The 12,862-nt window shown below is 48.8% G+C and overlaps 1 protein-coding gene across 1 annotated transcript in view; it reads left to right on the top strand.

Moving 5' to 3' along the window:
• The window catches only part of LOC119373703 (protein jagged-1a), a 124,138-nt gene that overhangs the window by 97,977 nt on the left and 13,299 nt on the right, over nucleotides 1-12,862 (top strand). The window contains exons 3-6 of the mRNA XM_037643766.2: nucleotides 6,562-6,968; nucleotides 8,081-8,362; nucleotides 8,943-9,161; nucleotides 10,145-10,361. Coding sequence (XP_037499694.1) covers nucleotides 6,562-6,968; nucleotides 8,081-8,362; nucleotides 8,943-9,161; nucleotides 10,145-10,361 — 1,125 coding nt within the window. The remainder of the gene's footprint in view (nucleotides 1-6,561; nucleotides 6,969-8,080; nucleotides 8,363-8,942; nucleotides 9,162-10,144; nucleotides 10,362-12,862) is intronic.

The following is a 12,862-nucleotide window of genomic DNA, read 5'->3' as shown; positions in this document are numbered from 1 at the left end:
TGCTTAGGTTGTAACCGACTACAAGTGAGTTGTTACACCCCTGCGTGCAACACAAAAATAGCCATTCAACTGTCAAAATTGAAGACACGAGTCAGAATCTGGCTAACGATGATGATTACGATCCAGGTATTCTCTCCGCAAAAAGCATCGGCGGGGACATAACTTCGACGGTATACGTTAGAAGACATTTCTACGAGATCTGCAATCAACACCACCTCGAAGAACCAGCAGCTACAGTAGTTGGCGCCGCATAACTGTCAGACACGTGAACATCAGAGACACATTGCTCACGAGACACACACACGCGGAATAGCTCGCTGTTCCCGTTCACACGGGAAAAAAACCCCTTCAAGCAGAGAGAAATTAATGGTCTTTTTCGTCCTGAGGGTAACAAAGCGCCGCTTTCTTTTATCTGTGCGAGCGAGACGCAGTACCTACAAGTCGTCAGTGACGTTCGCGAGCACGTCTTCGTGTCGCCGCCATCGTCGTCTTCAAGGCTTGCACGCACAGAGCGGGACGACAAAAGAAAAAGGGACACACATGCAAAGGTCCGCGCGCCGGCTAACGACGCGGAGAGCCTGGAATAGTACGCTTTCGAATACTGCAAATTTCGCCGAAACCGCAGCGAAAAAGAAAGGATAAATAAATGAATAGCCAATGTAAATCACCAGCAGTAGCAGCAGCAGCATACGGGGAGCTAGGAGTCGCTTTTGCGGAATGCGGGAGCGGTACGCATGGCCGTCAAGCAGAGGGCGATAAGGGCGCGCGCTCCACCGACAGCGCCACCGCGCGATCGTCGATAAGATCAGTCTCGCGGTGAGACTCTTCTCTAAAACCTCAAGACAAATGAAGCTTCTCTCTTTTACTCACTTTTTTTATCGTCTAGTTTCCTTCCTCTCCCTTTTAAACAGTCTCACTTTGAGTGGGACACCCCCCTCTTTCTCAACCTCGCTATTTTAGGAATCACCTGAAGGTCTTTCCACGTAAGACAGAGCACCTCCGCTCGTCGCTTGCTCCGACGAAGGCATTTTCTCTCCGCACGTGTGTGTGCGTGTTTCTTTTATGGTTTCTTTCTTTTTACGATTCACCAAAATTTACGTGGTTTTTCTCGAGAAGTCCACGCTCATTCCTCCTACGACTAGATTCCCTCGTTTTTTTTTTTCCCCCGAAAAAGCATACCGACGTGGCTAAGAGACCGACCGAATATGTATATATATGCAACTGACTGCAAGCAGCAGCTGTAACCAACGCCCCGCCCCTTCGCTTGACGAGCGAATCTGCGGAAACGTACGAAGACCACGTATACGTACATACACCCTTATCTTATGAGCAGTGGACGAAAAAGAAACTCTTCCATCAGGGCCCGCTTATCGGGGCTGCTTGGTCATGTCACAATCGGGACGAGGATCTGCTCAGAAATGACCCTTTCAGTACCGCGTGCTGCTCTTCTTTCTCTTCTCTTCACTTTCTTCTGAAAATCTCTCTCTTCGCTTCCTTCGCGAGCACCAGAAATGCCTGAAAGGAACGGCTTCAGTCGAGACATGCATCCCTAGTGACAGCAAAGGCACAAGATCCAACAAAACAACCTATAAAGAGAAGCCTTACTTTGCGTCTTAAGTGTGGCCCTAGAGTACTTACACGGGTCATGAGCAAGCATAGACTTTTCAGAAATCGAGGCTTCTCTGCCTGCATAACGCGATCTTTTTTCTTTCCTTTTTAAAGGTCATTAACTGCGGCATACGCGTCGTGAACACGGACTCCGAGATGCCACTGCGAACCTCTGATGATAAGGTTTAAATCGAAAAAATCTCCGCAGGGGTTACGGAGATTCCGTGGCTAATGTGTCGGAAAAGAATCGCGCAAGCGTTTATGGTATGCGGCACGGCACCTTAAAAGTGTTTCGCGCGATGCTGCTGCGATGAGAAGAAGATAAATTAATAATAATAACTGTCGGGGTTTAACGTCCCAAAACCATGATACGATTATGAGGGACGCCGTGTAATTTTGACCACCTGGGGTTCTTTCACGTTCACCTAAATCTAAGTACACGGGCCTCAAGCACTTTCGCCTGCATCGAAAGTGCGGCCGCCGCGGCCGGGATTCGATCGCGCGACGTTCGGGTCAGCAGTCGAGCACTATAGTGCTATAGACCGCCGTGGCGGGTTAGAGGATAAATTAAAAAGCGATCGTGACAATCAGAAATCAGTCCAATGGCTGGCTCGTCGATGAAGGTCTTCATTTCGTTTTTTAGTCTACCAGCGTAATTAAACCTCGTATATTCCACTCTGCACTGAACGTAAGAATTCGGCAACGAAGGCACGATGACCGCATTATGATTAAACGGGCGGAACAGGTTCGCGACACTTTAAGACAGCTTTGATTTGTATAGATGCACGTTTGTTATTAATTTCTTACAAAAAAAAAACAACAACAATAATGATGGCATTTGGGCTCGTTTGACGACGAACTCCAAAAACTCGGGTCGTTAAGCTTATTCGAACTTGTGCATGCATATGCTTACGAACGTTCAATTGCATGCGCCGTCTCAAACACAAAATGTTATATGCTATTGACACGCGTGAAGCACGCTTTCATATCGCGCGCTTCACAAGTTCCACTTGGAGCATGCCTAACGTCGATACAACAGGCATTGATAACACTAACTTCCGCATGTAACGACGCGTGTGGAAACTTTTTCTCGCCAATATCAGCTTGTAAGGTCATGGTTGGTTGGTTGGTTTGATTGTTCTGTGGGGTTTAACGTACCGAAGCGACTCAGGCTGTGAGAGACGTCGTAGCGGAGGGTTCCGGATAACTTTGACTGGTTGGGGTTCTTTAACATGCATGCACCGACGTCGCAGAGTACACGGGCCTCCATAGCATTTCGCCTCCATCGAAATGCAACCGCCGCAGCATGGGTTCGAACCCCCGTCTTTCGGGGTCAGCAGTCGAGCACCGTAAGCGCTAGACCACTGCGGCGCCTCCGTAATGACATGATTACACGTTTATAACGAACATCAGATACAACGAATGTATATATGTTAAAGGAGGTAGCGATATAACGAATATGCATATAATGAAGCACCGGACAGAAGAAGTGAATACGAAATTTGTTCACAGATATCAGCAGGTATAATGCCACAATGAGATGTTTTCGACGAACATCGACTCTAATGAGTGTATCGTATAGTGCAGGTTGTCACTATTTTTTGGTCTATTTTTTTGTGATTTATAGAGGCGTAAGTAAGCCGTGCATCGCCGCATCGGCATGGTCGGCATTTTAACGAATAGCCGAAAATCAGCGCATGCCGGGAACATATGGTGCCGGCATTTTCGTCGCCACGGTGGAAAAAAAACATGGCCCTGACAGCCAATCTACGTTAACGGCTAAAACGTGCGCAGCCATACGCAACACAGGGAGAGACAAGAAGGGTCCCGCGTATTGCACGCACAAAGGAGTCCGCCAGTTTGTCGCCCGGTCATCGACCCGTCAACCCTGACCTTGCACCACGTGGTACTTTGAGCACAGAGACAAAAAATACCCTCAGTTCCTCTTCCCACCATGGATTTCTTTCGATATATTTTTTCTCTTTCCTCAACTCCGATATATGCAGGAGCATCCTCCATACTGACTTTTTCTCCCCTCTCTCTGTTATATTCCCGGTCTTTTTTATGTCACACCGTTATTTTGCTGGCGGGGACGTCCAAACACGTGGCGGCACTATAAGCACGGGCGCTCAAACCGTGTAGCACACGACACGCACAAGACGACGCCCACATACACAACAACCAACGCCGTATAGAAAAAGAACCTGCTAAGCCGAGTAAGGAGGTGGGGAGGGGGGGGGGATTGCTTGTCGTATATGCACCCGTACGCAACGCCTTTTCTTTTTTCGCTTGCCTTCGTCTCATCTGTGGCGGGGATGGTCGGCCACAAGAGTCCCAAAATAATACCGTCCCGATAGCTTTTTGGCCGCACGTTCATGAACAGCAGGTCCTCCGCGTACCTTTTTTTAGGGAACCCGGAAGAAACACTGTTCCCCCTCTCGCTGTAGTGTGGGGAGGCAAGAAACGAAACAAAAATAAAAAAGAAAGGTTGTCCTTCGCTGCTGTCAACTTCCGGCGGGCAACCGGTGATCCCCTCTACGTCATCCTGTATACGCGTACACACTATAGCGTGCAGCGTCTAAATAATGCACGCTCAAACACCCGTACTACGCTGCGGGAGGATGCGCACGCGAACGCTGTCAACCTTGCCTTACGTACGAAAGGCGTCCAGGGTCAAAGGTCGAATCGGTCGCCGGGGATGAATCGTCGCTGTTTCACGTGTTCCGTCAAAGACCACGCTCTCCTGTTTTTTTATTATTACTTCCTTTTACATGCCAGTAACGCGAGAAGACGAGTGGTTAAAGTAAGGATGTGTCGAACGACGACAGTTTCGTCAGGGAACCATGATACTTTTCACCATGCATGCTGTCGAAAAGAGGGACATGAAAAAAGGTTGGTGAAATTAGGGGTAAGAAGAAGCAATTTCAACTTAACAATGGTGAAATAAGAATTCGCAATCAGTGGCAATTCAGTGGTAAATGCGAAAGGAATGAGTTAGTATCTGTAGCGTAGACAGAAATTTTTTTAAGGGAAGGGGAGGGCGGCGTGATCTCCCACAAGCCACACCCCCTTCTGGTTAAGCCAGTGGTTAGTATTGCCCCTAATTACGTTGACAGCCAACACTTAAACTCACGGTCTTTCTATTTTTCCCCTACCATTGCTAACGCATTAAAAAAAAAAAAGAAATGTCATCGACGATAAGGAATGGACGAGCAATATTCTGTTAAAATAGCATATGTATACTCGGAACTAATTCCGAAACTATAGCACTGGACTTTTAGATTAGCAAGCGAACAAAGAACTTTAGTTCTCATATATCTAGCTATATTAACTGTATAGGTTTACACCGCTCACTTCTGAACTAGCAGGACAGGACAATACCTGTTCTGTTGTTCTCGCTCACGGATTCCCTCGCGCTATGCTATAACTTTTTTAAAGAAAACAACGCGACGGAAAAGAGACGAGAAGACTGGAACCACACGAATGCAAGCGCCGCTTGTGTTCGCATGGTTCCAACCCTTTTTTTTTTTTTTTTGTCTGTTTCCGTCGCGCCGGTTTAGAGTTCATTCGTACCAACTGTCAGTCCTACTATGCTATAAAGTTTGAATCGTGTCAGAGAAGTATAAAGTTTGAATCGAGTCAAAGAAGCAGCACGTGTTAGCGCGAACTAGAAAACCGGGCTTCCATAAACGCGATTCCGAGAACCCAAGTGAGAAAACGGGCTTTCTTTATTCTCTCTTTGAGGCTGGATCTCCGCCACACACGTAAACGCGCACGCTTGACGAGTCGCATTCGGCGGCAACGTGTGTGTTTCTTCTTTATCTCCGCGACCAACCCAAACGCCAGCAGCAAGCGAGAAGTCATCGCCACACGTGCGCTCGGCACGCGGCCATGACTTCCGTAGGCTTGCTTTTTTTAAAAACAAAACGCCGTCGCGAGCACAGCGACAAAGGGAGGCGTTTGTGTTGCGAGTCGTGGGTGTTCCTATACATAACACCACACACGTGTCGCGGTAATTTAGCGGGAATTTCTCGCCTTTCCGCTGCTAAATGTCAGTTTTTCTTGCGTGGAAGAGTCAGGGAGATCGGAAGGGGGGGGGGGGGGGGGTTGAGGAGGACTTTTCTCACTTGAGACCTCACAGTAGTCGTGTGCTGTGTGGGCTGGGAGGCTACCACCGGGAAGAAAAAAGAAAGAAAAAAAAAACACCTAAACTAAGGTGACATGCTGGAGAGAGATCCAACATCTAGCTCTGAAGATAAGAAACTTCAGGGAAGAATGGGCAAGAGACTGGACACCATCATATGTGCGCATGCGAGTATACAAGTGTTTGTACACTGTTACAGAGATTAGGGGGCAGCTGAAACCTTTCACTCCATCTTCTTCCCCCCTTTCTTTGCTATCCATGACTTGCCAACAGCTCTGACCACTCAATCTGTGGCTTGTGCGTAATGTAACTGCAATGCGACGAACACTACACTAGCGCCAGCTTTCAACAAGTGAGCGTACTTGACAATCGAAGCACATAGATAGCTTGCACACGCGACGCTCATTCGCCACAGTACAGCTTACCACGCACACAGACAACGAACTATCTATCTTTTTTAGGTTTTGCTGATCATACCGTGTTGAAAGTTAGCGCTCGTGTTGTGTTCTTCCTGGTGTCCTTGTCCTTTCAAGCGCTTTGCAGTTGCTGTAACACGCCAACATGGCCGAAGATCAGCATTGTCCGTAAACTTTCGTCAGTTTTGTTCCATTCACTTACAGTAAAACCTCGATATAGCGAATGCGGATATAACGAATAATCGGTTACAACGAAGTTAATGAAGAAATAGTATTGTCATTAATACAGTGTCACTACGCTTATAACGAATTTTCGTACATAACGAAGCCATTCTCATGTTCAGATGTGACTTGGCTACACACTAAAGTGTATTTATATTTCTTGCCTCGCAGACGTGGACCGGCCCATCGAGCGGCTCGCCTACTCGGGCCTGGTGCTGCCCAGCGAGGAGTGGCACACGCTGCGGCACCCGGGCCGCGCCGCTCAGCTCTCGTACCGCATACGCGTGACGTGTGCCGCAAACTACTACGGGCCCAGCTGCTGGACCCTCTGCAAGCCGCGGGACGACCGATTCGGCCACTACCGGTGCGCGCGCGACGGCTCCAAGCAGTGCCGGCCGGGATGGACGGGCTCCACGTGCGAGACGCCCGTGTGCCGCCGAGGATGTCATCCCGTGCACGGTTACTGCGAGCGACCCGGAGAGTGCGTCTGCCGACCGGGCTGGAGGTCCGAGCTGTGCGACCACTGCGCCCCTTACCCCGGATGTCGGCACGGATACTGCAACAACACGCCCTGGCAGGTGAGCCACTTTGATGAAATGATTATCTGGATAGCGCAACAAAAGATGGACGCAAGAAGAAACGTATAGAGGATGACACAACAAGTCCATTTCGCCACCCTTGTCGAGTCACGTGACCGCCTTTTCGCCATAAGATGGCCAAGAAAGCGAGCGTCACCTTGAAATGCTAACAACAGCGTATATCTGCATGACACTGCAGCGTGGCCGTAGAGATTTGATCAGAGGTCCTTTTTTATAAGAGCGGAGAGCTTTGCCAATGGCCAATGTAAATGCTTTCGCTCACATGTTACTCTGTATACTGGAAAATAGGAAAATGAATGAATGAATGAATGAATGAATGAATGAATGAATGAATGAATGAATGAATGAATGAATGAATGAATCTGTTTAAAACGACCCTTCGTCCTTGCGGTCAGCAAACAGGAAAAAAAAAAAAAGGTTCTAGAAGGAAGGTAGGCGCGCCTGAGTGAACTGGACGGATGAGGGAGGAGGAACGGATGGAAAGACAGGGAGGTCGATCGTAACCGGAGGTACGCGGCAAATTTCGAATGAGTCGGTTTAAGCATGTACAATGTTCCTCGCCATTCGAACACAAATCAGTCAAACTGAAAATGGAAGTACGCAGACACTTAAGGCATCCCTAATAAGCAAACAATATTAGAAAGAAAGAAAGAAAGAAAGAAAGAAAGAAAGAAAGAGAGAGAGAGAGAGAGAGAGAGAGAAAGAAAGAAAGAAAGAAAGAAAGAAAGAAAGAAAGAAAGAAAGAACATGCCTATTGAAAATAACATTCCTTCCAAGGAGATTGAAATATACTTGCTGGAACGAGAGCGTCCTCTGTAGCCATGCAAGTCGTGCCGATATATATAGCTCGTCTTTGAATTGTAAGACCGCTAGAAGGAGATTGGTTTATTGCTCCCTTCAGCTCTTGCGCCGCTACCTATAGGGCCGCATTCTACAGGCGAGTCGATTTAGGGATCCGGGATAACCGCGTTGCTTGTTATCCGATATTTCCTGCTAATATATATACAACACACCCGTGTCTTCTTGCAATCATATGTGTCCCTGATCCACGAGTTTCAGAGAGTAATTTGTTCTGCTGGACTGCCACGCAGTGCATCTGCGACCTCAACTGGGGCGGCATCCTGTGCGACCAGGACCTCAACTACTGCGGCACCCACGAGCCGTGCATGAACGGAGGCACCTGCGAGCACACGGCGGGAGCGCAGCGGTACCTGTGCCGCTGCCGGCCTGGCTTCTCCGGCACCAACTGCGAACTGGGCCGCGGTGCGCAGGGCTGCCTGCCGGCCGCGTGTCTAAACGGCGGAAGCTGCGTCCAGCGCAACGGCACCTGGGCGTGCGCATGCGCGCCAGGCTGGACCGGATATAGATGCCAGGTAACGTTGACGAGAAAAAAATGCACTTCTTATGGTCAGCTGATGATGATACGGTGGTGACGAAGTGAGCCTCGTAAGTAAGCTATGCGTATAATCGTAGGCGTATGCACAGGAGGGGCGCCAAGTCGACTCCGCATCTTAGTCGGACCTGTCCCGTCATCGTCTAATGTGCAAGGTTAGGACCATGTAAACTTTTGACAATAACAGCAGCCGAGGACCCCAGTTGTTCCGTTCCAAGAACAGTTTACTCACCACCTTTACCCCCAGGAAATCTTGGGAGCAAAGGAAGGCCCTTGTAGCAGCACGCCGTGGCTTAATTTTTATTTTTCACTTATTCCGAAGCTCATTTCCTCCGGACTCATCCGTGGGGGGGCTGCGGTGATGCTTTGCTCTCCCCCTCCCCTACCCTAATAGAGAACGCGCGCTTATGCGTATAATCGATTTTTTTCAATGTGCACCAATCGCACGCAAACTCGAATGTTCCTCGCAAGTCTCGGTCTCAAGTGACCTGTTGAGTTTAAGTACACTACAGCGACGTCCACCTTTACCGAAACGTCATTGGTTTTTGCGGTTCGCGCAGGATCTGAGCGGCTGCCTGGCGCGTCCGTGCCAGAACGGCGGCGACTGCGTGGCGTCGCCGCAGCCTCCGGGTTTCCGGTGCATCTGCCCCGTGGGCTATGGAGGTGCGCGCTGTGAGCGGGACGAGGACCCGTGCCACCCGAACCCGTGCGCTCACGGTGCCTCCTGCTTCAGCCTGGGCGCGCACGACTACTACTGCCACTGCACAGACCGCTACCAGGTGCGCTTGCTAACTTTAACACCTTTCTGTGGTGAAGGGTGTTAAAAAGGTGTTTTGGTTCCTCCTATCCGTGCTGACGATCTTATATGATACTCTCCTTTCATATTAAAGGGTGGAAATTTTAACACCTTTTTGAGTGGTAAAGGTCTGGTATCCATGCGAACACCCTCCAACAACACCCGTACTATACATATAACTTAGGTAAAGAAGCACATTTGTATCCATTCCAGTACTCACAAGTTTTGGTCTGTAATTAAACCACTCAAAGCGTCCCAAATTTCGTTGGCAATAATGTAGTTCTTGAGTGAAATCCTTGGCCATGAAAGGCACGGAGTTCCTCACAAAATACTCAATGGAGAGGAGAAAATTGACATTCGTAGAAAATTCAAACTAACGTCTATCCAAATTTATTTAAATTAAAGAAAAAAAAAAGTCCGAGGACCTAGAGATATTCCTAGGCAAGAAAACAAGTTAGTACAGAGCAGTGGTTGGCACAGCTCACTACAAACCCGCAGCTGTAGTTGACAATTTTGGGTCATTTTCAGCGAGCAGCCGAGCGAGTGAGGCCCTAAACTTGGGGCCCCATCCATATGTATTTACGATTGTGTTATTCTTATTTATGTTGTACATTTATTGCGTTTGTTTATATAGTCACGGCTTGTTTAACACAGCGTTTTAAGTAGAACATTCTCGTTTCTCTGCTACTTGTGTGCATCTGGTCATGATTCCCCCCTATGTAATACCCACCGGGCCTTTAGGGTATTGAAATAAATAAATAAATAAATAAATAAATAAATAAATAAATAAATAAATAAATAAATAAATAAATAAATAAATAAATAAATACTCCACGTCCCGTTTCCTTCTAACAAAGCTTCTTCTTCTTGGGCCAACGACTAACTCCTTTGTCAGCGACGGTCTTTTTGTCGCACTTATAACTTGCCCGTTGACTCCCTCCCTGACTAGAACGGCGTTTCTCGCAGGGCAAGAACTGCACGCAGGACCGACCGTGCGGCGATCCCGGAGGCCAGCCGTGCTCGTCCCCGGCTTCCCTGCAGGGCTGCGCGGCCGTCGAAGAACATGGCGGCGGTGCCTCGGTGTGCGGCCCGCACGGCCGCTGCGTCGCCAGTGGCAGTGCGCCGGCAACCACGTCGAGCTGCGTGTGCGACGCCGGATACACGGGCCGCTACTGTCACGAGAGTAAGCAGCGCTCGCCTGTGCTTTACACACACTCCCCTATGCAGCTCAACCCCAGCTCAACAAACCAAACCGGGGACCTTTTCGAGGGAGGAAGGGAGGGGGGGGGGGGCTGTAGGGGTTTCAATCATACTTTATTTATGTTCGTGCGTTTGTATGTGTACACGTATATATACACGTCCAAAATTGGCAAATTCCGAGAGGACCCCCCCCCCCTCCCTGGCTAAGCCAGCGCCTGACACCCCACCAAGATTTCCGTGCATTGAATTTTGCAAGAAAATGGTAGTGCGGGGGTGCAAACCCACAAGAACTTCAGATACGCATTAAATAAAAGTGATACCCGGCTCGTCGAACTTGGCGTATCAGTGTAATAACACCGAGGCTCGGGCGATAGCTATGTTGCCTTTAAAGCTGGCTTTTCCTAACTGCTTAGAGCCATAAGGCGAAGTTGGGCTTTCTGCCGCAATATATCGTGGTTCGTCAAATTTCGCCGTGTTTTCAAACACTGCAATGGCGGCATCTTGAGCCAACCAGAGGGGCTCCAGCATCCTTCTGAACCATTCAGAGCAGACGAGACAGCGAGCTCGACAACATGGCTGAACTCGACGATGTCGAGGGATATTACCCCTGCTACTGACTGTACCCCTGCAAAGCGAAAGTGGCCAACGCCACCGTGATCGCCATGCATGAGGAAAGTAACTGATGTACCTGTGATAGTTCTTTGGTATCTCTGTTCGAGTCGATGGTTAAAAACGAGCGCACTAAGAAAGAAGTATTTCGGAGATGACGTAGAGCATATCGTGAATCAGTTTTTGAAGCGAAACTTAACGTGCCTCCTCTTGAACCTTTGAAAGATTACGATGACACAGACGGGGACAGTGAAGGAGAAACAAGATTTCAGCGCTGTGTCTTGTTTCTTCTTCACTCTGTTCCCGTCTGCGTGCGCTGTAACCATTCCTAAAATGCAATACCAACTAGCCCGCCAAGCCATACTCGTGATCATCTTGAACACCCCCAGGAAGTGTAATGAAATGTATAACGGCATGGCGGGCAGACCCGACTATCGCGCTATATAATATCACCCGATACACCACAGGCTGCAATCTCTTCACTTTTCCAATCATATCCGCGGACGTCTTTCTGCCCTTCTTTTCATTCCCGATCAATTACACAACTTCCTGCGTGACTAGAATTCTTTTCCTCCCTCATCGCGCGTAAGGTATTAGACGTCGTGCTCTTACTTTCTATGAAGCTTCTCACACGTCAAGGCGCTCGCGAGCTTCAATGAAAATTTCCTGGAAGTAGGGTTACTTTATATGGCTTTTTATACAGTAACTCTACCTGGAAGCACAGTGTGGCGCCACCCACGTGACGACTTCGTACTGTACGTACCGCATACATCGTCTCCCCTGGAATGCAAACAAATGCGAGAAATGCTATCGGCTGCCGGAGAAAGAAAGGAAAGCGCGCTGGAGAGGGAATCATTTTTTTCCTCGCACCTGCATAGGCGCGAGTCGAGAAAGACAGCGGGATAGCTTGCTCGCGAGGAGGGGCCATCTACTCCACTAAGCGCTTTTCTCAAATGCGCTTTTTACGACGTCGCTCGTTACAGCGATGCCCGCAATGAGGCGCTCCATTCGCTTCCCTCGCCGTTTCTTCGCCGTTGGCGGTGAAGTGAAACCCTGTGGAGCGCTTCGGCAATGAGCGACGACGATCGCAGAGCGAGAGGGGGGGATACCTGTCGGGGGCAACAAAGAACCCCCGAGCGCGCTGAGTGGTTCCCCCACGGTCGTCGCTTATTGACTCTCTTTCGGAGAAGAAGAGCCCCTCCTCCCCCGTCTTGTGCCGGGAGTGCCACCGGCATACGCACGCTAGTTTCTGAAGCCCCGCCGGCCTGTGCACAGGTAGGGGGCTCGTCGGCAGGGGCACAATACACAACGACGCGGGACTTCATCATCTTCACCTCTTCTCTCTTGGTAGTCCCCTTGTCGTCGTGATTATTTGAGTCAGTCCGCACAGTTGCATTAGAGGTGGTATATCGTCGAATCCGGATATATCGAATCTGAAGGAAATCACAAGACAGTTATATATATAAATATATATATATATATATATATATATATATATATATATATATATATATATATATATATATATATATATATATATATATAAATATTTCATATGTCCAACATATCAAGGGATCTTACAATTGTTCGATGAACACAATAATTCGATATATGCGGGTTCGACTGCATGTATTGTAAAGGGCCTCTAAACCACCCAGAGGTCGAAATTTAGTTGTGGCGTTGCAGTTGTGCACGAGTCTACAGCGAACGCTGGCGGAGTTGCACGCGCTTTCTCGTTTCGCTCTTCCCTTCGCTAGGCTGCGTTCGTCGGCTCGTCTGTCCACCTCTTCGAGGGCCCTTCCTCAGCGTCCGAGGTGGAAACGCAAGCAGCATGCGCATCTGCTAGCAGAAAACAGGCTCTTTTCGCCAACTGAC

The sequence above is a fragment of the Rhipicephalus sanguineus genome, chromosome 11 (genome assembly GCF_013339695.2).
Source record: "Rhipicephalus sanguineus isolate Rsan-2018 chromosome 11, BIME_Rsan_1.4, whole genome shotgun sequence".
Taxonomy (NCBI): Eukaryota; Metazoa; Arthropoda; class Arachnida; order Ixodida; family Ixodidae; genus Rhipicephalus; species Rhipicephalus sanguineus.
Note: the sequence above shows the minus strand (reverse complement) of the source record. Positions and strands in the feature narration are given on the sequence as shown.